Consider the following 26,956-nt stretch of genomic DNA (forward strand, 5'->3'; position numbering starts at 1 on the left):
AACATGAAGGGGTGTTGAATTTTGTCAAATGCTTTCTCAGCATCTAGTGAGATGACCATGTGGTTTTTTCTTTGAGTTTGTTTATATGGTGGATTATTTTGATAGATTTTGGTATATTAAACCATCCCTGCATCCCAGGGATGAAGCCTACTTGATCATGGTGAATGATTGTTTTAATGTGTTCTTGGATTCTGTTTCAAGGATTTTGTTGAGTATTTTTGCATCAATGTTCATAAGTGAGATTGGTCTGGTGTTCTCTTTCCTTGTAGGGTCTTTGCGTGGTTTAGAAATGAGGGTTATTGTGGCCTCGAAAAATGAGTTAGGTAGTGTTCCATCTGACTCTGTTATGTATCTCTCTTTTTTAAAAATGAAGTTGTAAGAGAGAAAAAAACCCAAATAATTCATACCATGATACACTGAAAACACACAACATAGACCAGTATGTAACAATCTTAATGAACAACATAATCAATGTATCAACAATAAAAAGTATGAAAACATTTTAACATAACAATTGGACAATATTTGGAAGTTTCTCAAATTAAACATGGAATTAAAAATTATTTATATCATTATCATTGTCATAAAAAGTTACGTTAATACTGCCCACCCTGTTTCTTTTTATTTCAATGTAGAACTTGGAGTTTTAGCTAGAGCAATATAAAAATTATAGGAGATTAACAAAATACAATTTTGAAAGAAAGAAGTCAAATATATATTTATTCAACGATGATATGATAGCATACATAAGACTCCTAAATGTTCTACCATAAAACTGTTAACATTAGAGATTACCACAAGTTTCACATAGCCCAACATGGAATCAAATATCTGATATCAACAAGAAATAAAGAGATAGCATACCAGAAGGAACTATACAATGATAGTTGTCAAACATGGAGGCAAATTTTTATTTTAAATACTCATCCAGTATTTCTGTATCTTCTGTGAGTATTGTCACCCACCAAAATATCCTTCAGGGAAAAAAAACCAAATCTTTTTCTTGATAATCAGAAGAAAAGATGGTATGTGGTGTGTATTTTTACCATGTCAAGTCAGTAACATGAGCTTAAGGCAAAAAGAGAATGAACGTTCAAGTAACACAACTTATTTCTAAATCATGGGAAGTTTGAGGAGACTTCAAAAATATGACTAGCATACAATAGTATGTGAACAACAGAGAACATGCACAAGTCCTGTCTCAATGTTGCATGTTTCCCGTACATAATTACCCATGAGTCAACTCAATGTCTAAATGACATAGGATAGTTATGACCTTCTCAATGCTCATTGTACTATGGATGTTTTAATAAAATCCATAATCATTGCTAATTGTGTTCATACATATGGCTGTTGACAAGTGTTCTGGCCCAAGCTGCTCAGGAGAAGATTGTCCCTGGAGTGTATGCTATGGATATGAATTAAATCATGGCACCTGAGGATGGAGAACATGGTCTTCACAACATGTTTTTAGAAATGTTTTGATCTGAAGTTTTCAGACCTCAGATGCAGAGCTTGGGGCCATAATTTTCCCAATGTACACAGGGACTATGACACTGCATGGTGAGTGGAATGAAACTGAAGAATATAATTAAGTGCATCTCCAGACAGCAATAACCTTAAAGCAGACACATACGTGGAAAAGTGAGTGCAGGATTTTTATCTTCATAAGAAACAGATTTTCACAATTGCTCCATCATAGATGCTAGCAGACATGAAAAATCTTTGTGCTTTCACTATTTCCTTTTTGCTCTTGAAGTTTTCTTTCATCTTGTGCAGTTTGAATGAACTCAGTTGCTTTTGGAGAATAAAGACTAATGAAGATAATGGTGGAGATGTACGAAGTGACTGTGGTTTTGTTCTTTTCACATATGAGGGACCTATAGAAGAAAATTTTTATGAGACTATTCTCAATTTTACGTAAGTCATTAGCTTTATTTTCTACTTTAGTGTCATGAATTAGATATGTGTAGCTGTGTACACAATCTATAAGATTCCATTTTGTTCTTTAAAGGTAACATTAGGAATAACTGAAAGTTATATTACACATGAAACAATATTTTAAGACTTTAAATACTGTCACAATTTTATTTTGTTTTAGTACATTGAGCTACAATTCACATAGCAAATAGTAACAGATTTACTGTGAGAGTGTGAGACAGATGAACACATTTCATATGGAGAAAAGATTTCAGTGCTGAGACTTTACTTGAAAAATGGCAAAGAATTAGGAACACTGAGGTGTTAAGAGAAATCTGATAACTTTTTAAGTAAATTGACATATTCACATTAAAAGATAACATGAAATTGATGTATAAATGATTCTAACTAATCATAATATAGTTATATAGTATATTGCATTATTTTATATATTTTGGATTGTATATGTAAATTTAAATGAAATGTATCTTAAAATAATTATCTTATTTTATAAACATTAGCATTTTAAAATATTAGATATAGCTGTCTTGGGATTTCCCAGAGCATGACCAATACAGATATGGATGCTTAGAACCAATCAGCAGACTGGGCAGGGGGACTGTGATTTTTTTTTTATGCTTGGCCCAGGGAGTGGCAATAAGTGTAATTGTGTCCTTGTTGGAGTAGGTGTGTACACTGTGGGCGTGAGCTTTAAGACTCTACTTCTAGCTTCCTGAAAGTCAGTATTTTACTTTAGAAATTAGAAGCCTTAAGATGAAGATGTAGAACTCTCAGATCTTCCTGTACCATGACTACCTAGATGCTGCTTGTTCCATCCTTGGTGATAATGGACTAAACCTCTTAACCTGTAAACTAGCCCTTACTAAATGTTCTTATAGAGTTGCCTTGGTCATAGTGTCTGTTCACAGCAGTCAAACCCTAACTAATGCAGAAGTTGGTACCAGGTGTGGGTTACTGCTATGATAAGCCTACCTTGCTTTTGTTTGGAGGAATGTAGATTTGGGAATTTTAAATTGTAGTGGAATGCTTTAAATTGGGCTCAGTGGGCTATCTTAGAAGGGATATGGAAGGTTTTGTTTCCTGAGTATGCTTGGAACTGTGCAAACCTGGCCCAAGAGTTTTCAGTGGACCAGAATTTTAAAATGTATTATAGAGACTGTTTTTATGGCATTTTCAAGAAAAAAAAAATGTGGCTGCTTTTTGCCCTTGTCTGAAGAGTCTAACTGAGACTAAGGTATTAATCACATTAAACAATGAGTCTCAGAAAACCACAGCAGATATTTTTTCTATGGTTAAGTCTCATGAAGAGTGTTTTGAACAAGTGTAGCAAGCTTACTAGAAAAAAATATGAGCTATATGGTTCAAGAATTAAAGGGGCACAAGGAAGTAAAATGGAACTGAATCCTATGTTCTTCTAACAGATTATGGTATTTGGGGGAAAATATTACCCAGATAAATTTGCATCCAGGCATGATGGTACACACCTTTAATCCAAGAAGACAAAGCCAAACAGATCTCTATGTTCAACACCAGCCTGGGACAAAGCAGGTTGTAGGTGAAGCAAAGCTTAAATCCAGACATGGTGGTATACACCTTTAATTCTAGCATTACAGGAGACAGAGCCAGGAAGATCTCTGAGTTCAAGGTCAATCTATAGAGCAAGTCCAGGAAAACCATAGATAGGCAGAGATGGAGTTGGAAAACAGAATGCTGACAATAGAGTAACGGGGCGGGGCACGGGGGTCATATTCTAGCCCCAGCTAGCATTAGAGCACAGTACCTTCAGCCATGTGACCTGGCTTTAGAGTGAAAAATAAAAGTGACTACTGGGGCAATTGATGCTGGTTAGCTGGAGCTAAGTAATTAGTGATTAAGAAGAGGCTAGCATCATCATTGTGGTAAAAATCTTCTGGGAATTGTGTTTTCTGAGATTACAAATAAGCTTTGTTCTAGAGAGCAAAGTTGATGTTGTTCCTTATACTGCTGGACTTGGTAATGTGTAAGATTCACCCATATGGTACTGGTTTTGAAGGCATGAAGGAGCCATGGAAAGCATCTGTGGCCTGGCTCTGTGTGAGGCCAAGGAAGGACCTTAGTGAAGGTGCAGCCTGAATTAAAATTAAAGGCCTAGGACTAAAAGGGTCATGCAAAGAAGTTGAGGCTTGGCACCACAAAGAGAGCCTATGAGAGGATGTTAGTGAAGCCTCGTTGCAGTGGAATACAGCAGTGAATTGGAGATGCCAGTACCAAGGGATGATCACTAAGAACAGCAGCAGCAATGGTGTGGATGACCTGAGTTTAGAGGACTACAGAGGGAAGAGCAGGAGAAGTGAATGTAGCCCTTTAGAGAAGCCCAAAAGTTCATGTGTGGATCCCAGACATCGGGAAAAGAAACGGTAATGTTGAAGTTGCCTTGGAGTCCCCAAGATATTCAAGATGTGAGAGCCATCAGAATTTCACTGAGGAAACCTGCTAACAAAATGTGGAACCATCCTAGGAGACAGAAATTTGTTGCAGTTAACAAAGATGAAAGTGTATTTGGAAATCTGAAGACCATTTTGCCATCTGTCATGGAGATGCCGAACTTTGAGTTTGCCTAGCTCATTTCCTAACTTGCTTTGGGGATTATAGTTACAAGATTGGATAAATGTCAGAAGAAACTTTGAACTTTATATTTTTAACCCTGTTCAGACCGCTATAGAGTATGAGAACTTTTAGAGTCATTTTGAATGCTTAAATGTATTTTGCATTATGCTATGTTTATATAGCAGTAAAATTCTAAGACAGGGACCCCAGTGGAGGAGTTAAGAAAAGGACTCAGGGAGATGAAGGGGCTTGTAACTCAATAGGAAAAACAATAAAATCAACCAGCTAGACCCCCTAATAGCTCCCACTAACTAAACAACTAGCCAAAGAGTACAAATGGGGAGAACCATGGCTCCAGCTGCATATGTAGCAGAGGATGCCTTATATAACATTAGTGGGAGGGGAAGCTCTTGTTCCAATGAATGCTTGATACTCCAGCATAGGAGAATGCCAACTCAGTGAAGTGGTAGTGGGTGGGTCAGTACTCTCACAAAAGCAAGTGTAAAAAGGAAGGAATAGGTGGTTTGCAGAGAAGAAATGGGAAAGGGAGATAACTTTTGAAATGTAAAAATATAAAATAACCAAAAATATACCAAAACATAAATATTAGCATATTTTACAAACATCATAGAACTATCATTATTAGTAATTTCTCATTATGTATGTAATTTTTTACATTCCAAATGTTGCTTCCCTCCCAGCCCCCAAAATTCTTCACACCATTACCCTTCCCCTTGTACTCTGAGATCTTGTTCCTCGCACTCCACACACTGGCATGACCCCACCACCACCCCATTTCTACCACTCCAGATCTCCCTAAACCTCTCCTTGCCTAGGCCACCAGCATCCTTCTTCTCTGGGACACTAACTTCAACAGGATTTGATGTATACTTTCCCACTGAGGTCAAACAAAATTGTCCCCTGCTATATATGAGCTGGGGGTAACCAATATGAACCATGTATGCTCTTACTACTAAGACTAGTCATCAATAATAGCAAAACTAGCGTTTTCTTAATGATTGATTTCAAAATATTTCTCCTACTTTGATTTTTGTAAAATTTTCTTAATGATTAAAGGAATTTTCTCATAAAAATGTGGGTTATCTTTTTAAGTAAACTGATTATTAGACAATTTGTACAGGCAGATAAAGCATTTTGAATACTCTCACTTTATGTCATGTGGTATTATATAATAAATTTTTATATATTTCTTTTTTCTTTTTAAAATTTCACATTCTTTAACTATATTTATTTTCCAAAGATTATTTTGTATGTTATGAAACATAAGTTAGTACTCAAGCATTAGAAGTGGGATCTTGAGTTATAAATATTATTTAAAATGTGTTAATGATCCTTTTTGGCTACTAAAGGAGCCAATAATAGAGAAGATAGATGAAATATCTTGATGTATTACTTAATTTGTAGAATAATCAATATAATTAAGATATTTGATATATAAAATAAATTTCAAATAAAGCATTAAGGAGAATAGCTTATGGATTTCATATACGGCTCAAGACTTTTTTATGTTTCTGTGGAATTAGAACTCCAAGACTATTGTATAATAGTCCTACTCTCTAGAACTATAAACTAGTTCATGAATTGCTTTTGGGAATAAAATAACCTTGTTATATGGATTTTCACAAACATAAAAATCCAAGTGACCTATTTACAATTTGAAATCATATTTGACTCTATCTCTAAATTCCCAAGCTTATTTAAGGAAGAAATAAGCTTATACATTTATACAGAAATGTAGCATGTGTTGTTACAAACTTTACTGCAATTGAATAAAAAATTTTGTGTTTTGACCAATGGTGGTTTGAGTGTGCTTGGCTCAGAAAGTGACACTATTAGGAGGTGTGGCCTTATTGGAGTAGGCATGGCCTGTAGGTGGACGTGTGCCCCTGTGGAGTGGGAGCCAGTCTTCTCCTGGTGGCTTTCAGATGAAGATGCAGAACACTCAGCTCCTCCTGCACCATGCATTCCTGGATGCTGCCATGCTATCACCTTAATGGTAATGGTCTGAACCTCTGAACCTTTAAACCAGTCCCAACTAAGTGTTGTTTTACAATTGTTTCCTTGGTCATCCTGTCATTTTTACAAAAATAAAAAAAACTTACTGTGGTAATACTGTGGGGTTTGGGAATTGCAGTTACTTACAATATTATTACAGTTACAATAAGCCTAAAGTACATGTAAAAGAAAATGTAACATGGAAATAGTCAAAGTTTTCTTGGTGTGTAAAGATTAAACATAATGATTTTTAAGTACCAAAAATTGTAGCAAGGCTATCTTCTTAGCTCTTGAGTTATTAATGATTTAAGGTCTAGGTGTACCATACTCTGAGAGGGTGCTATACACTTTTATTTCCCTCAGAAGGACTGAGGCTTTCACTTTTTTGACTTTGTTTTCCTTGAGCTTCATATGGCCTGTGAGTTGTTTCTGGGGTATTCAGAGCTTTCTAGGGCTAATATCCAATTATCAGTGACTGCATATTATGTCTGTTCTTTTGTGACAGGGTTACCTCACTCAGGATGATATTATCTAGATGCATCCATTTTCTTAGGAACTTCATAAAGTCATTGTTTCTAATAGCTGAGTAGTACTCCATTGTGTAAATGTACCACAATTTTTGTATCCATTCATCTACTGAAGGACATCTGGGTTCTTTCCAGATTCTGGCTATTATAAATAGGGTTGCTATGAACATTGTGGTGCATGTGTCCTTATTGTATGTTGGAGCATCTCTGGGATATATGCCCAGAAGTGGAATAACTGAGTCTTCAGGTAGGACTAAGTCCAATTTTCTGAGGAACCACCAGACTGATTTCTAGAGTGGTTGTACCAGCTTACAACCCCACCAACAGTGGAGAAGTGGTCCTCTTTCACCACATCCTCGCCAACATCTGTATTTTAGCTCTGTACCCCATATTTTAATAGGATTGTTTGATTCCCTGGAGTCTAACTTCTTGAGTTCTTTGTATATATTAGATATTAGACCTCTATCAGATGTGGGGTGGGTAAAGATTTTTTCCCAATCTGTTGACTGCCGATTTGTTTTCTTGACAGTGTCCTTAGCCTTACAGAAACTTTGCAATCTCATTAAGTACCATTTGTCAATATTTGACCTTAGGGAACAAGCCATTGGTGTTCTATTCAGGAAATTTTCTCCTGTACCTATATGTTCTAAGGTTTTCCCTACGTTCTCTTCTAATAATTTCAGTGTATGTGGCTTAATATGGAGACCTTTGATCCACTTACACTTGAGCTTTGTACAAGGAGATAAGAAAGGGTCTATTCTCATTCTTCTGCATGCTGAGTGCCAGTTGGACCAACACCATTTGTTGAAGAGGCTGTCCTTTTTCCATTGAATGTTTACAGCTCCTTTGTCAAAAATCAAGTGAACATATGTGTGAGGGCTCAATTCTGGATCTTCTATACTATTCCATTGATCCACATGCCTATCTCTGTACCAGTACCATGTAGTTTTTAGCACAATTGCCTTGAAATATAGCTTGAGGTAAGGGATGGTGATTCTTGCAGATATTTTCTTGTTGTTGAGGATGGATTTTGATATTTTAGGTTCCTTGTTATTCCAGATGAATTTGCACATTGCTCTTTCCAACTCTATAAAGAATTGAGTTGGAATTTTGATGGGAATTGCATTGAATCTGTAGATTGCTTTTGGTATGATGGCCATTTTTACAATGTTGATCCTTCCAATCCATAAGCATGGGAGATCATTCCATCTTCTAAGATCTTCTTCAATTTCCTTCATCAGAGATTTGAAGTTCTTGTCATACAGGTCCTTCACTTGCTTAGATAGAGTCACACCAAGGTATTTCATATTGTTTGTGACTATTGTGAAGGGTATCATTTCCCCTACTTCTTTCTCCGCATGTTTGTCCTTTGGGTAGAGGAAGGCTACTGATATGTTTGAGTTAATTTTATATCCAGCCACTTTGCTGAGGTTGTTTATCAGCTGTAAAAGTTCTCTGGTGGAATACTTGGGGTCACTTCAGTATACTATCATGTCATCTGCAAATAGTGATAATTTTACTTCTTCCTTTCCAATTTGTATCCTTTTGATTTCCTTTTGCTCTCTAATTGCTCTGGCCAGGACTTCCAGTACTATGTTGAATAGGTAGGGGGAGAGTGGGCAGCCTTGTTGAGTCCCTGATTTTAGTGGGATTGCTTCAAGTTTCCCACCGTTTAGTTTGATGTTGGCTATTGCTTTGCTGTATATTGCTTTTATTATGTTTGGGTATAGGCCTTGGATTCCTGCTCTTTCCAAATCTTTTTAACATGAAGGGATGTTGAATTTTGTCAAATGCTTTCTCAGCATCTAGTGAGATGATCTCAGCATCTAGTGAGATGATCATGTGTTTTTTTATCTTTGAGTTTGTTTATATGATGAATTATGTTGATGGATTTCCATATATTAAACCATCCCTGTATCTCAGTGATGAAGCCTACTTGATCATGGTAAATGATTGTTTTGATGTGTTCTTGGATTCGGTTTGCAAGGATTTCATTGAGTATCTTTGCATCAGTGTTCATAAGGAAGATTGATTGGTCTGATGTTCTCTTTCCTTGTTGGGTCTTTGTGTGGTTTATGAATGAGAGTTATTGTGGCTTTAAAGAATGAGTTGGGTAGTGTTCCATCTAACTCTATTTTGTGGAGTAGTGTGAGAGTATTGGTATTAGGTTGTCAATAAATGTCTGATAGAATTCTGTACTGAACCCATCTGGACCTTGGCGTTTTTTGGTTTGGAGACTTTTGATGACTACTTTTATTTCTTTCTTCCTTTCTTTTTTTTTAGGCATGAACACCCCAGAATCCAATCTTTACTACAGAGCTGTAGGCATCAAGACACCAAGACACTTACACAAAAACCAATTTGTAAATCAATGGAGCAAAAACAGAAAACCCAACACTAAATAAATCCCCAAGTTACATTTATGAATTTGTATGTATAGATACATATGTAACAATGATTTGTAGGACTTCTCACCTGGCTTGAAAACTGTGCCACACTTTAACATAGATAATTCTCTTTGAAAGGAATTCTTTATCTTCATCTCTATGTCTTAAGTGAGAGTCCTCAAGTCAGACTTCTCCAAGTGCTTATTCCAGCTTTCATGTGGAGCAGCCTAGGTACATTTTCTTCTATGAAGACAATAATGCCTTGGGTAGAAAGCCAGTGGTCTCTTTTTTCTTTAATAACCCTACAGAGACTTGATGCACTGGGAAGGGTTATGGGGGGCACCCTCTCAGAGGAGAAGTGGGGGAGAGGAAGAACTCTGTGATAGGGAGACCAGGGAGGGAAGGCAGTGATAGAATGTAAAAAATAAATCAATAAAGGTAATTATGAAAAATACTCTTCTGGAGTGTTTGGCAATCCACTGCTTGCTGTTGGGGGGAGAGCTGGGTTCTGATGTTTCCAGGTTGTCTTGGTTTCCATTGGGTAAGTTCTTTCGCTTTCCTCTTGCCATCTTGTTGTTAGTGATTATACGTGGTCTTGTCAGTGATTAGTACCCGTCTCTCCCATGGACCCGAGGGCCCGTGGGATCAGGAGGAAAACAGCTTCTGGGTGTTCAGCTTTTAGTGGGCAAGCAGTGAGCTCTAGTAGCAGTGACTCAGCTCTGTCTTTGTGGGCTCAGGTGTGGGAGCTCTTGTGAGGCTGTTCTGGTAGCTCAGCCCTGTGCCCACAGGTCCTGAGTACTACTGGCAGGGACCTGGTTCTTTGTCTAGGCCACAACAGACCCTTTCCCAGATAGCACAGTACTTTCTGCTCTTTGAAGACTCCTAATGTCCTCTCCCTGGGCCTATGCGTCAGGCTCCCAGAAAACTCTGAACACCCCAGAAACAACTCACAGGCCATATGAAGCTCAAGAAAAACAAAGGCCAAAAAGTGAAAGCCTCAGTCCTTTTTAGTAAAAAAAAATGTATAGCACCCTCTCAGAGTGTTGTACATTTGGACCTTAAATCATTACTAATCCAAGAGCTAAGAATATAACCTTGTGGCAATTTTTGGTATTCAAAGATCATTATGCTTAATCTATACACACCAAGAAAACTGACTCTTTCCATGTTATGTTCTGTCCTACATACACTCTATGCTCATGGTAACTAGCGGGATTTCAGTGCACGCTATCAAACCTCTAAAAGAACCAAGTACTGACAAAAATATATTCATATAGTGTCATGCCAAAATGCCTTTAAAAATCTGTACATGTATCCCTCTTTTTTAAAAAATAAAGTTCTAAGAGAAAAAAAATACTCTTTAACTATTTGCTCATTTTTTCTTTAAATTGAACAACTTTATTTTTAAAAACAAAGATAAATATACAGATTTTAAGCATTTTTGCATAAAAGTATACGAATACATCTTTGTCAGTACTCGGTTCCCTCAAAGGTTTGATAGTGTGCTAATGCTTCTATTTCTTTGGGTGTATGGAATTGTTTAGATGGTTTATCTGGTCCCAATTTAACTTTAGTGTCTGGTATCTGTCTAGAAATTTATCCATTTTCTCCAAATTTTCCAGTTTTGTTGGGTACAGGCTTTTGTAGTAAGATCTGATGATTTCTTCAATTTCCTAGTTTCTGTTGTTATGTCTCTCCTTTCATTTCTTTAAAAAATTTTTTTAATTATAATTTTTATTTATTGTTATTGGATATATTTTCCTTACAACTTTATTTTTAAAAAACAGAGACACATGTACAGATTATTAAAAGTATTTTAGCATAAAACTATATGGATATATTTTTGTCAGTACCTGATTTTTTTAAAGGTTTGATAGTATGCATTGAAATCTTACTAGTTACAATAATCATAAAGTACATGTTAAACAAAACATAACATGGAAATAGTCAAAGTTTTCTTGGTGTGTAAAGATTAAACATAATGATTTTTAAATACCAAAAATTGCCACAGGGCTATATTCTGATTTTGTTAATTTGGATACTTTCTCTTTGTGCTCTAGTTAGTCTGGTTAAGGGTGTATCAATCTCCTTAATTTTCTCAAAGAACCAGCTTCTGGTTTTGTTGATTCTTTGTATGGTTCTTTTTGTTTCTACTTGGTCACTTTCTGCTCTGAGTTTGATTATTTCTTGCTGTCTACTCCTCTTGTGTGTATCTGCTTCTTTTTGTTCTAGAGCTTTCAGCTGTGCTGTCAAGTTGCTAGTGTATGCTCTCTCCAGGTTTTTTTTTTTTTTTTTTTGAGGCACTGAGAGCTATGAGTTTTCCTCTTCATAATGCTTTCATTGCATCCCATAGGTTTGGGTATGTTGTGCTTTCATTTTCATTAAATTCTAGAAAATCCTTAATTTCTCTTTTTACTTTCTCTTTGACTATGCTATCGTTGAGTAGAGCATTGTTCAGCTTCCATGTGTATGTGGGCTTTTTGTTGTCTTTGTTGTTATTAAAGACCAGTCTTAGTCCATGATGATCTGATAGGATGCATGGGAGTATTTCAATCTTCTAATATCTATTGAGGCTTGTTTTGTGACTGACTATGTGGTCAGTTTTGGAAAAGGTACCGTGAGGTGCTGAGAAAAAGGTGTAGTCTTTTAATTTAGGATGAAATGTTCTGTAGATGTCTGGTCATTCCAGTTGGTTCATAATCTCTGCTAGGTTCAATGTGTCTCTGTTCAGTTTCTGCTTCCATGATCTTTCCATTGATGAGAGTGGGGTGTTGAAGTCTCCCACTATTATTGTATATGGTGCAATATATGTTTTGAACTTTATTAGAGTTTCTTTTATGAATAGGGGTGCTCTTGTATTTGGAGCATATATGTTTAGGATTGAGAATTCATCCTGATAACATTTTCCTGTAATAAGTGTCTTTCCTTATCTTTTTTGATAACTTTTGATTAAAAATCTACTTTATTCGATATTAGAATGGCTACTCCAGCTCGTTTCTTAGGGCTATTTGCTTGGAAGGTTTTCTCCAGCCTTTTACTCTGAGATAGTGTCTTTCTTTGTCTCTGAGATTAGATTCCTGTATGCAGCAAAATGCTGTATTCTGTTTATGTATCCAGTCTGATAGACTATGTCTCTTTATTGGGGAATTGAGTCCATTTATCTTAATAAATATTAAGGAATAGTGATTGTTGTTTCCTGCTCTTTTTGCTGTTAGAGGTGGAATTATGTCTGTGTGTCTTTCTTCTTTTGGTTTTCTTACTTTTTCTTGCTTGATTATTTTCTTGCTTTTTCTAGGGTATAGTTTTTCTCCTTGTATTGGGTTTTCCACCTATAATTAGTTGTAGTGCTGGATTTGTGGTCAGATATTGTGTAAATTTAGTTTCCCTGGAATATCTTGGTCTCTCCATCTATGGTAATTGAGAGTTTGGCTGGATATAGTAACCTGGACTGACTTTTGTGTTCTCATAAAGTCTGTATGATGTCTGTCCAGGATCTTCTAGCTTTCATAGTCTCTGTTGAGAAGTCGGGTATAATTCTGATTTGTCTGGCTTTATATGTTACATGATCTTTTCCCCTTACTGCTTTTAGTATTTTTTCTTTGTTTTGAACACTTGGTGTTTTGACTATTATGTGTCGGGAAGAATTTCTTTTCTTGTCCGATCTATTTGGAGTTCTGTAGGCTTCTTTTATGCTCATGGTCATGTCCTTCTTAAGAGTAGGAAAGTTTTCTTCTACTATTATGTTAAAGATATTTACTGTGCTTTTTAGTTGGCATTCTTTGTCCCCTTCTATTCCTATAATCCTTAGGTTTGGTCTTCCCATTGTGCCCTGGATCTGCTGTACAATTTGGGTTAGGAGCTTTTTGGTTCTTGCATCTTCTCTGACTGTTTTGTCTATGTTTTTCTATGTTGTCTTTGGACCCTGAGATCCTCTCTTCTATCTCTTGTAGTCTGTTGGAGATGCTTGCATCTGTGACTTCTTATTTCCTTTTTAGGTTTTCCATCTCCAGAGTTGTCTTTTTTTTGTGTGTGTGTGTTTTCTTTATTGTTTGTCTTTCCATTTTCATTTTCAATTCCTTCAACTCTTTGGTTCTGTTTTCCTGTAATTCTTTGAGTGTTTCCTCTTTAAAAGCTTCTATTTGTATATATGTGTCCTCCTGTGATTGTTTAAGGGATTTATTCATGCTCTTCTCGAAGATCTCCATCATCATTTTGAGGTATGATTTCAGGTCTGAGTCTTTTTTTTCTGGAGTGTTTGGCAATCCACTGCTTGCTGTGGTGGGAGATCTGGGTTCTGTTGTTGCCAGGTTGTCTTGGTTTTCATTGCTTAAGTTATTTCACTTTCCTCTTACCATCTTGTTATATGTGATTATATGTGATCTTGTCAGTAACTAGTGCCTGTCTCTCTTGTGGCTCTGAGGGCCTGTAGGCTCAGGATGAAAATTGCTTCTGAGTGTTCAGCTTTTTGTGGGCAAGCAGTGAGTTCTGGTGGCAGTGACTCAGCTCTGTCTTTGAGGGCTCAGGTGTGGGAGCTCTTGTGAGGCTGTTCTGGGATCTCAGCCCTTTGCCCACAGGTCCTTAGTACTACTAGTAGGGACCTGGCTCTTTCTCTAGGCCAAAAAGGACCCTTTTCCAGAGAACACAACACTCTCTGATCTCTGAGAATTCCCTGTGTGCCCTCCCTGGACCTATGTGTCAGGCTTACCTCTGGTCCAGGTGTAAAAGTGCCTGTGGATCCGATCTTCCAACACTGCCTTTTTGGGAGAAATCCTGATTCCCTCTGACAGAGGCCTGGCCTTTACTGTGGTCCAGAAAAGAACCTTTTCCACAAGCACCTCCAAGCACTCTCTGTGCTCTGGGTACTTGCAACATGTTTGGACTTTTAATCTGGACTGAACTACAATCCAAAAATGGAGGGCACCCTTATGATCCAAATCTTGACGCTGGAAGATACAGGCTTTTGATATGGATGTTCAGGAACAGTGGCCATGAAAAGCTTAGGCCCAGGCATGATGCTACACAGATTTAATTCCAGAAAACAAAGTGAAGTACATCTTAGAGTTCAAGGCCATCCTGGGACAGAGCAAGTTCTAGGTGAACAAAAGCTTAAGGACAGGCATAGTGGCTTTGGCTTTAAATCTAGCATTCAGGAGATCATGAGACAGAGACATGAAAAATCTGGGTTTAAGGTAAATCTACAGAGTAAGGTTCAGGAATGAGAACATTAGAAAACATAAATTTGCTAATAGAATAAGAGGTGGGGGCTATATTCGAGCACTAGCAAGCAGCAGAACTAGGCAGTCATGATGCTCTGGCTTTAGAGTGAAGTATAGAAGGGACTTTTGGGACAATTGATGCTGCTTAGCTGAAACTAAAAGATTAGCAGTGATCTCAGAATAGTCTAGCATCTAAGAAGTAAATTCTTCTGGGAAGTGTTTTCTCAGATCAAAAAGAATCTGTTCTTCAGAGATAGTGATGGCTGTACCTTGTGTGTCAGCTGTACTAGGTAATGTGTAAGAATCATCCAGGTGGTACTGGTTTGGAAGGTATGAAGGGGGTCATGGAGAGCAGCTGAGGCTTAACATAGTGAGAGGTCATGGAAGGCCATTGGTGAAGGTGCAGCCTCAGTTGTAGATGATGGCCCAGACCTTGAGGGGTCATGTAAAGAGTTGAGCTTTGGAATTATAAAGAGAGCCTATGAGCAGCTATTGGTGAAGCCTAGTTGCAGTACAAGTCCCCAGCAATGGGGATGCCAGTAACATGGGATGATCACCAAGAACAGCAGCAGCAGTGGAGTGGAGTCAACCAGAGGCTAGAGTGCTACAGAGTAGAGGGCAGGAGAAGTGACAAAAGACCTTTAGAAGAGCCCCGAAGATCATGTATGAATCCCAGACATTGGAACAAGAAGCTGTGAAGTTGAAGTTGACTTGGAGACAAGATGTTAAAGAGGCCTGAGTCTGCATAATAAAAACTTGAACACTATTGTGTAGCAGTCTTACTTTATAGGGCTGCAATCTAATACATGATGCCATCCAGAGATAAAACAGTTCTTTATGGATTTTCATAGATATAAAAATTATCATATCATAGTGACCTGTTTGGGGGAATTCTTAAGCTCTAAAGATCTTTAATTACCCAAGTTTATTTTAGGAAAGGTATCATTTACTGAGAAACTTATCATATATAGTACATAATTTACTGCAATTAGGGAGAAAGTTTCATGTTTTAAACATCCACCTTAATCATCCCTGTGCCTCCTTTTAGAATACCAAGAAGAAGATATGAATATTTTTTGGTAATGATATTTGCTACCAACGAGATAAATAAGAATCCTTATATTTTACCCAACATGTCTTTGATATTCTCTTTCCCTGTTGGCATGTGTGAAGATACACTGGGAGTTCTGGATGAACTATATTCAACCATGAAAAAATCTTCTGATTTTATTAATTATAAATGTGGATTGTGGCAATCATGTGTTATACAACTTATAGGACCATCATGGACAATGTCTGTAAAACTGACAATTACTTCTACCTCACCAAAGGTGAGAATGTGTGAACTGGACAAATTAACATTTTTTACTCTATTCATAGTTGCCTACAGAGTAAACTTGATCAGCATGGTATTGTGTGTAAGTGCTACTTTACATATATTGTAAAAATTAAATAATCAGAATGTCTAGATACATTGTGGAACCAGACAAATATTTTCTAGAACAGTCACTCTTGCCAGGAATGTTGTCTAATGCAATAACAATAATATATGATATTTATAGGAGTTCTGAAAAGTGAATATCGGTACTTGTAGATAAGTTGAAGTTTCCTTACACTCATATTCTTCATGTAGATGTTTCATCCTCTTTGTACATCCCTTAGGTTTTCTTTGGACCATTCAATCCTAACCTGAGTGACCCTGTGCAGTTTCCCTATGTCTATCAGATAGCAAACAAGGACATACGTTTGTCCCATGCCATGGTCTCCTTGATGCTTCATTTTAGTTGGACTTGGATTGGACTGGTCATCTCAGATGATGACCTGGGTCTTCAGTTTCTCTCAGACTCAACTGAAGAAATGCAGAGACATGGGATCTGTTTAGAGTTTGTGAATGTGATACCAGAAAACATGCAAATATACATGGCAAGGGCTAAGATATATGAGAAACGAATTATGGCATCAACAGCAAAGGTTGTTATCATTTATGGTGAAATGAACTCTACTCTAGAAGTCAGCTTTAGAAAATGGACAAATTTAGGTGCTCGGAGAATCTGGATCACAACCTCTCAATGGGACGTTATCACAAGTGCAAAAGATTTCAGCCTTGATATCTTCCATGGGACTGTCACTTTTGCACACCACAATAGAGGGATTTCTAAATTTAGCAATTTTATACAAACAATGAACACTTCCAAATATCCAATAGACATTTCTCAGACTATGCTGGAGTGGAATTATTTTAATTGTTCAATCTCTAAGAACAGTGATAGTAAAATCAAACATTTTACATTCAACAACATAGATGAATGGTTAGCACAGCACAAATCTGACATGGTCCTGAGTGAAGAAGGCTACAATTTATATAATGCTGTTTACCTTGTGGCCCATACCTACCATGAACTCGTTCTTCAACAAGTAGAATCTCAGGAAATATACAAAGGAATATTCCCTGACTATCAGCAGGTAAAATTACTGTTCATTATGTTTAGACTTATCAATGCCATGTTTTAAATGACTTCTGAGAAAATTGCATAGATTTGTTAGAAATTATTTTCTTTGTGGAAAAATTTCTATACCACAAAACTACCTAAAGAATCCTTTCTATGGATATATATCATTCACAAGGATAACATTTAATAGGAGACAATATATTTGTATGAATAGCAGTGATTTTTGTCAAACTGTGTCTCAACATTTTCTCTTTGTTTTTAATTTATTTGTTTAATTATTCTTTTATTTTAATATTTAGCCTTAATCTTTTTTTTAATAATCCAGTTATTTTCTTCTCCTGGTCTGCCCTCTGAGAGTTCCTTATCACATTCATTTTTCCTTCTGCTGTCTCCAAAAGGATTTTCCCACCTCTAACCTACCCCTGCCCTCCAGGCTTCCCCACTCCCTGTGGACACAAATCTGTTGAGTATTATTTCCTCTTCTTTCAGTGAGGCCAAACTAGGCAGTCTGTTTATGCATCAGGGGCCTTGGACCAGCTAGTGAATGCTGCCTTGTTGGTGGCTCAGTATATGAGAGGTCTCAGGGGTACAGGTTATTTGAGACTGTTGGTCTTCCTATGGAGTTGCTCTCCTCATCTTCTTCCAGAATTTTCCTAATTCAACCACAGGGGTCTCTGACTTCAGTCCATTGGTTGGGTGTAAATATCTGTATCTGTCTCAGTCACCTGCTTGTAGATGGTCTCTCAGAGGAGAGCCTTGTTAGGCTCCTTTCTTTAAGCATACCATAACATCAGTAATAGTGTCATATCTTGGTTCCCCCCTCCCCTGAGATGGGCCACTCACTGGAACATCTTTCTCTCAGTACTTCTCCATTTTTTGTCCTGTTATTTCTTTTAGACAGGAACTGTACTGAGTCAGGGTTTTGACTGTAGAATGCCAACCCCTTCCTTTCACTTGATGCCCTGTCTTTCTACTGAAGTAGACTCTACACATTTCCTCTTCCCACTCTGGGGCATTTCATCTAAGGTCCCACCTCCCTCTATGTTTTGAGAGTCTTTTACCTCCCAGGACTCTGGTACATTCTAGAGGGTCACCCCACCTCCAACCTACAGAGGCTGCATATTCCTATTCATTCTGCTGGCCCTCAGGGCTTCACACCTGTCTCATCCTTCCCACCATACCTGATCATGTTCCTGTTTTTCCTTCCTAGTCCCCTCTCCAACAAAGATCCCTCCCACCGTCTTCCTCCCATGATTATTTTCTTTTCTTTCCCTCCTGGGATTAAAGCTTCATCACTTGAACCCCTCTGCCTGTTAACCTTATTGAGTTCTGTGGATTGTGTCCTAGGTATCCTGTACATTTTGACTAATATGCACCTATTGGTGAGTATGTACCGTGCATGTCCTTTTGGGTCAGAGTTAACTCACTCAGAGTCATATATTCTAGTTCCATCAATTTGTCTGCAAAAGTCCTGATGTTCTTAATAGCTGAGTAGTAAGTATTTCATTGTGTAAATGAACCACATTTTCTATATCCATTCTTTTGTTGTAGGATATCTGGGTTGTTTCCCACTTCTGGCTATCACAAATAAGGCCACTAGTAATGTAATGGAGCACATCCTCCTGTGGCATGGTTGGGTGTCTTTAGGCTAAATGCTCAAGAGTAAGAAATGTAGCTGGATCTTCAGGTAGATCTATTTCCAATTTTCTGGGGAACCTCCAGATTGATTTACTGAGTGGATATAACAGTTTTCAAACCCACACCAGCAATGGAAGACTATTCTTCATTCTCCAAATCTTGGCCAACATGTGCTGTCATCTGAGTTTTTGATTTTAGCCATTCTGATTTATGTAAAATAGAATCTCAGGATTGTTTTGAATTACATTTTTTTTAATCACTAAGAACCTTGAACATTTCTTTAAGTGCTTCTTGTCCATTCGAGATGCCTATGTTGTGAATTCTCTGTTTAGCATTGTACTCCATTTTTTGGATTGGGGTGTTCTTTTTTGGAGGTTAGCTTCTTATGTGCTTTATATATTTGGGATATTAGCCCTCTATGAGTGTGGGGTTAGGGACTTTTTCCCCAATGTGTAGGTGGCTGATTTGTCCTATTGACTATGTCCTCTGCCTTGCAGAAGTATCTCAGTTTCACCAAGTTTCATATATCAATTATTGATCTTAGAGCTTGAGCCATTGGAGTTACATTTAGGAAATTTCCCCCCATGTCTATGAGTTTGCAGCTCTTTTCCTCTTTTTTTTTTCTATTAGATTCAGTGTATCTAGTTTTTTTGTTGGGGTCCTTAATCCACTTGGACTTGAGGGTTGTGGAAGGTGACAAATATGGATCTATTTTCATGTTTCTACATACAGACTCCAGTTAGAACAGCACTATATATTGAAGATGTTGTCTTTTTTCCCATTGTGTATTTTTGGCTTCTTTGTCAAAGATCAAGTGTCCATACTTGTGTATTTTTATTTCTGGGTATTCAATGCTATTCCACTGATCAATCTGTTATCACTATTGGTCTGCAGTATAACTTGAAGTCAGGAATGGTGATTCCCCTAGAGGTTCTTTCATTGTTAAGTATTAGTTTCACAATCCTGGGTTTTTTGTTTTTCCATATGAAGTTGAGAATTGCTCTTTCCATGTCTTTGAAGAATTGCGTTGAAATTTTATATAAATTGCACTGAATCTGTAGATTGCTTTAGGTAGGATGGCCATTTTTTAAAAAATTTAAATTTTAATTAAATTAAATTAATTTATTTATTGTGACAGAGTATTGTTTTGTTTTGGGGTTTGTTTGCTTTATTTTGTTCCATTTTCTTTTTGCTTTTTAAAAATTGGATATTTATATATTTACATTTTGAAAGTTATCCCCTTTCCAGGTTTTCAGTCCATAACCCACTATCACATTGAACCTCCCCCTGATTCTATGAGGGTACTCCTACACCTAGCAACCCACTCCTGCCTCTTTACCCTGGTGTTCCCCTATACTAGGGCATCAAACCTTCAAATGACCAGGGGCTTCTCTTCAAATTGATGCCCTCCAAGAAGGATGGGTATTTATACTATATTAATACCAATAATCCTTGAGCATCGGGATCTTTCCATTTTCTGAGGTCTTTTTCTTTTTTTCTAAAGATTTATTTATTTATTTAATGTATATGAGTACAGTGTATCTGTTTTCAAATATACCAGAAGAGGGCAGCACATCCCATTATAGAGGGTTGTGAGCCACCACGTAGTTGCTGGGAATTGAACTCAGGACCTCTGGAAGTCTTAGCGTCAGTGCTCTTAACTGCTGAGCCATGTCTCCAGACCTCTGAGGTCTGTTTCAATTTCCTTCTTGAAAAACTGAAGATTCTTGTCATACAGATCTTTCGTTTGTTTGGTTAGAATTACCCAAAGATATTTTGTATTACTTGTGTTGTTTCCTTATTTTCTTTCCATTTATCATTTGTATAAAGAAAGGCTACTGATTTTTTTGTTTGATTTAACTTTATATCCAGCCACTTTGTTGAAGTTGTTTATCAATTGTATAAGTTCTCTAGTAGAATTTTTTGGGTTGCTTCTTTATACTATCTTATTATCTACAAAGAGTAATACCTTGACTTCTTTGCCAAATTGTATCCCCTTAATTGCCCTTTTTTTTTTATTGCTCTAGCTAGAACTGAGTACTATATTGAATATATATGGGGAGAGTGAACATCTTTGTCTTGACACTGATTGAGTGGGATTGCATCAAGTATCTCTCCATTTAATTTTATATTGGTTGCTGATTTTTTGTATATTGTTCTTATAGTGTTTAGGTATGGGCCTTGAATTCTTGATCTCTTCAATAATTTTAATATGAAGGTGTGTTGTATTTCACCAAATGCTTTTTCAGAATCCAATGAAATGATCATGTGATTGTTTTTCTTTGACTTTACTAATATAGTGAAATACATTAATGGATTTTTGTATATTGAGCCTACCTTGCATCATGAGCATGAAGCCTACTTAATTATTGTGAATGATGGTTTTGGTGTGTTCTTGGATTTGATTTGCTAGAATTTTATTGAGTACATTTGCATTGATATTTAAGATCAAAATTGTTCGTAAGTTCTCTTTCTTTATTTGTCTTTGTGTGGTTTATGTATCAGAGTAAATTTGGATTCATAAAACAATTAGGTATTATTTCTTTCATTTCTATTTTATGGAATATTTTGAAGAATGGTGGCATTACCTCTTCCTTGAAGGTCTGGTTGAATTCTGCACTGAAGCCATCTGTCTGAGTTTTTTGTGGTTGGGAAAATTTTAATGAATTCTTTTTTGCAAATTCATTTGGAATAATAAAAACCCAGAATAGCAAAACCCATTTTCAACAATAAAAAAACTTCTGGAGGAATCACCATCTCTGACCTCAAGCTATATTAGAGATCAATTCTGACAAAAACTGCCTGGTATTGGTAGAGAGTCAGGCAGGTAGACCAATGGAATAAAATCAAAGACCCAGAAATGAACCCACACACCCATGACCACTTGATCTTAGACAAAGGAGCTAAAAACATTCAATGGAAAAAGAACAGCCTCTTCAACAAATGGTGCTGGTTCAACTGGCAGACAGCATGCAGAAGACTGCAAATCGATCCCCTTTTATCTCCTTGTACAAAGCTCAAATCCAAGTGTATTGAAGACCTCCACATAAAACCAGGTACACTGACACTAACAGAACATAAAGTGGGGAAGAGCTTGGAACACATAGGCACAGGAGAAATTTTCCTGAAAAGAACACCAATGGCCTATGCTGTAAGATCAAATATTGGCAAATAGGATCTCACGAAATTGCAATGCTTCTGTAAGGACAAGGACACTGTCAAAAGGACAAAATGGCAACCAACAGATTGGGAAAAGACCTTTACCAATCCTACACCTGATAGAGGGCCAGTATCCAATTTATACAAAACACTTTAAAAGTTAGACTCTAGAGAATCAAATAATACTATTAAAAGTAGAGTACAGAGCTACACAGAGACTTCTCAACTGAGGAATACTGAATGGCTGAGAAGCACCTAAAGAAATGTTCAACATCCCTAGTCATCAGGGAAATGCAAATCAAAACAACCCTGAGATTCCACATCACACCAGTTAAGATGACAAAGATAAAAAACTCAGATGACAGCAGATGCTGGCGAGGATGTGGAGAAAAAGGAACACTCCTTCACCGTTGGTGGGATTGTAAACTGGTACAACTACTCTGGAAATCAGTCTGGTGGTTTCTCAGAAAATTGGACATAGTACTACCTGAGGACCCAGTTATATACTCCTGGGCATATACTCAAAAGTAGTTCCAACATCTAACTTGAACACATGCTCAACAATGTTCATAGCAGCCTTATTTATAATTGCCAGAAGCTGGAAAAAAACCCAGATGCCCTTCAACAGAGGAATGGATACAGAAATTATACATATTCATAATGGAGCACTACTCAGCTATTTAAAATGAGTTCATGAAATTTTTAGGCAAATGGATGGAACTTGAAGCTATCATCCTGAGTAATGTAACCCAGTACCAAAAGAGCACTCATGGTATGTACATATATGTACATGGAATGTACATATCCACATATAAGTGGATACTAGCTCCCCTAACAAAAGGCTTGGAATACCCAAGAAACCATCCACAGAACTTATGAAGCTCAAAAAATAAGGGAAGACCAGAATGTGGATGCTTCACTCCTTCTTACAAGGGAGAACAAAACAGGGGAGGAAATACAAGGTCAAATAGAGGAGCAGGGATTGAAAGATCTACAAAGACTGCCTCACCTGGAGAACCACACAATATGCAGCCACCAAACCCAAGCACTATTCCTGATGCCAAGAAGTGTTTATTGGCAGGAACCAGATATGGATGTCTACTCAGACACTCTTCCAGAGTCATATAGATACAGATGAGGATGCTTGCAGCTAAACATCAGACTGAACACGGGGACCCCAATGAAAGAGCTAGAGAAAGAACTGAAAGAGCTGAAAGGTTTGCAACCTTGTAGGAAGAACAACATCAGCCAAGGGACTGAGGTGGAGAGGGCGGTTGGAAGGGGGAGCATCTTCATGAAAGCAAGTTGAGGGGAAGGAGGGAGGGGAGTGTGTGTGGGGAACAGTATAACATTTGAAATGTAAATGCAGAAAATATCCAATAAAATTTTTTTAAAAAATTGTTCTAGCATTTTTATTATGGAACATCAATATACCGTACATGAAGTTTTAATCACCTATGAAGTATATTGTATTTTACTACATGGGACAACATTAATACAGCTGTTTCTTCTGGAATCCATTAGAAAAAATTAGAAGATATTTCAATTTTCACTGTCTTGATATGCGTATATAATCATCTAATGATGCATCTCATTTAGGTGGCTTCTGTGTTGAAGACTAGGATATTTATTAATCCTGTTGGAGAACTGATGAACATGAAGCATAGGGAAAATCACTGTGCAGAGTATGACATTTTCAACATTTGGAATTTTCCACAAGGCCTTGGATTAAAAGTGAAAATAGGAAGCTATTTTCCTTGTTTGCCACAGAACCAACAACTTCATATATATGACAACTTGGAGTGGACCACAGGAGGAACTACGGTGGGTATACCACAGTCATTTCAGTATATCTAAATTTAAAATATGAGTCACTAAAGTGATAGCTCTGTGGTTAAAACCAATTACTACTCTTGCTAAAGGCACATTCTCAGTTACCAACATTGAAATTTGTTAACTCACAACTTTTTGATAAATTTAGGTCATGGGTATCAAAGAACTCTGGAGTCTATGTTAAATTCAATCAACATGACTATTCAGTCCACACCACAGAAACACATTTAGAAAATACATATTTGTACACTTGTATATATTTTCATATATATGTATATGTGTGTATGTGTGTATATGTCTCATTGGAAACCTCATTTTCTGTACACAAGGCACAATATATATTATTGTTTGTGTGTACAATATATATTATATATATGGAGAAAGAGAAAAAACCACATATAAACCATCTGTGATTTTGTGTGAGCATATTTATAGCCTAGTGAGGTAAAGCTTATACTTATTTATAGAAATATTTCTCCACATTAAAAGTTTTCTTTGAAGCTTAGAAAACCTTTATTGCTTTCATGAGTATCTTATATAACTTACCTTGTTCATATTCATTGAACAATACATTTGATTCTCCTTACGTTTTCTTACCACCCAACTCAGTATTCTTATTTTTTATTTATAGATCATGTGAGAGAAACTGATTACACATAAATTTTTTGAATTTGATTAGTTTAGAAAGAAAAAAAATTAAATCTCTACAACCCAAACCCACACATACATATATTAGTAAATATTGATTGGTTCCCAGGGCAGTGCTATCTTACACAAAACAATAAAGTGCCCAATATTAATAAGTAATGCCTGTTAGCAAAAGAATATGTATAACCTTATCTATTAATGACACACACAAATATATAATATTAAGTTATATAATAATTTATATATGATATTATATATTATATAAAAATTAAATATATTATATATAAATATGATATATAATAATAATTTAATTATATAAAAATATTGCCTCAGGTTCCTACCTCCGTGTGTAGTGTGACCTGCACTGCAGGATTCAGGAAAATTCATCAGAAAGAGACTGCAGACTGCTGCTTTGATTGTGCCCTGTGCCCAGAAAATGAGGTTTCCAATGAGACAGGTACATGTTTGCATGCAGAAAAAAATTATTGAATTAAAATATCTTCTTTTTCCATACTAGAATTTTGAAATTGCCTAAATGAAAAGATGATAACTGAAAACCTAAAATCTTTGTGTTTCAGAATTTAATCATTTGAATAATATGAACCATTTTTAGACCCAGCAAATAATCTGTATAATTTGCTTCAAACAACTCATTTCTCTCACAATATGATGGTTACTGATTTTATATTTTGCAGAAAACATTTAGGCAGACAATTCTGTAACCAATTTAAAGACAAAAAATTTAGGTACAGTCTAGTCATACGTTTCTTCTTGGTGGATTTTTTTTTTTTTTTTTTTGCAAAGTAACTTGACTATGAGATCAGTCTACACTCTTTCCTTCCTAACATCCATCTTGGGCCTGGTAAAGACTAGATGCTCATGGAATCAGTTGTTCTTCAATGAAATACATTTTAAGAGCTCGGGTATCTTAAAAAATAAATCCTTTGGTGTCAAAGAATTAGAACAAGGGTGAGGATTTCAAGAATGTGCCCAGAGATGTGCCAGTGCTCATCAGCAATAACAGCCTAGATAAGGAAAGAGGGATAGATGTGAACATCCTCATTCTTCATGCCATCTAGCTTATAATGTGTAGTTGGGGGAGAAAAGGACATTTTTCCACATTGGGGGGGACCTGCATTGGTCTATGAGGCATATAGCTCCAATGATGGAAATATTAGCTTAGTAAAACAGTATTTGTATGATGAATTGTGTGTTCTTGTAGTTATGTGAAAATACAAACCAAAGGCAATACCTTGAATGCCAACAAGCTGAATAATGTATTGTATCAGCTGGCACTGAGAGCAATGTCTACACACTTCACATGTCCTTAAGTAGTAAGATTAAGGATTAAGGAATTAAATAATTTGAGAATATGCCTAGGATTATTCATAATGTACTAAAAAACAAAATATAATTCTTTCTCATTCATAAACAAGTATTTTTTTCTCTTTCTCTATGATGGTGCATAGGGTAACACAGACAAGCCTTATGATAGTGGTTCTCTACAGCAGTAAGAAATGGAATAGAAGCACAATGCCAAAGTATTTATTGAGGGATAAAATACTGAATAATTTAGTGCATATCTAATAAGGGTTTGTTGTTGTTTGCCAGCAGATATGGAGCAGTGTATGAGGTGTCCTGATGATAAGTATGCCAACTTAGAGCAAACCCACTGCCTCCAAAGAGCTGTGACTTATTTGTCTTATAAAGATCCATTGGGGATGGCTCTAGGCTGCATGGCTCTGTGCTTTTCTGCCCTCACAATTCTAGTACTAGTCACTTTTATGAAGCACAAGGAAACTTCTATTGTGAAGGCCAATAACCGTATTCTCAGCTACATTTTGCTCATATCTCTCATCTTCTGTTTTCTTTGTTCGTTGCTCTTCGTTGGACATCCCAACCAGGCCATCTGCATCCTGCAACAAACAACATTTGCAGTGTTTTTCACTGTGGCTATTTCTACAGTGTTGGCCAAAACAATAACTGTGGTCATGGCTTTCAAGCTCACTACTCCAGGAAGAAGGATGAGAGGGATGCTGGCATCAGGGGCACCTAACTGGGTCATTTCCTTTTGTACCCTTATCCAACTTGTTCTCTGTGGAATCTGGTTGGTAAAATCTCCTCCCTATATTGACAGAGATATACTCTCTGAACATGGGAAGACTGTCATCATTTGCAACAAAGGCTCTGCCATTGCCTTCTACCTTGTCCTGGGATACTTGGGCTTCTTGGCTCTGGTGAGCTTCACTATGGCTTTCTTGGCTAGGAACCTTCCTGACAGATTCAATGAAGCCAAGTTCCTAACATTCAGCATGCTGGTGTTCTGCAGTGTGTGGATCACCTTCCTCCCTGTCTACCACAGCACCAGGGGAAAGGTCATGGTGGTTGTGGAGGTTTTTTCCATTTTGGCTTCTAGTGCAGGGTTGTTAGGGTGTATATTTTTCCCAAAGTGTTATGTTATTTTAGTTAGACCAGATTCAAATAATATACAGAAGTACAAAGATAAATTGCTTTATGGAAACTTTAATAGCCTAAAAATTTTAGATAATACTTAA

At 36.8% G+C, this 26,956-nt stretch overlaps 1 protein-coding gene across 1 annotated transcript; it reads left to right on the forward strand.

Annotated features, from left to right (window-relative positions):
- Positions 1-1,714: 1,714 nt before the first annotated feature.
- LOC308439524 (vomeronasal type-2 receptor 116-like) lies at positions 1,715-26,956 on the forward strand (the record flags this gene model as incomplete). Its single annotated transcript, XM_080941346.1, has 6 exons — positions 1,715-1,920; positions 15,722-16,004; positions 16,336-17,136; positions 23,520-23,744; positions 24,735-24,858; positions 26,013-26,956. The coding sequence occupies 6 exons, from the start codon at positions 1,715-1,717 to the stop codon at positions 26,954-26,956; spliced, it is 2,583 nt and encodes an 860-aa protein (XP_080797472.1).

Source organism: Micromys minutus, assembly GCF_963924665.1.
Source record: "Micromys minutus genome assembly, chromosome: 29".
NCBI classification, from domain to species: Eukaryota; Metazoa; Chordata; class Mammalia; order Rodentia; family Muridae; genus Micromys; species Micromys minutus.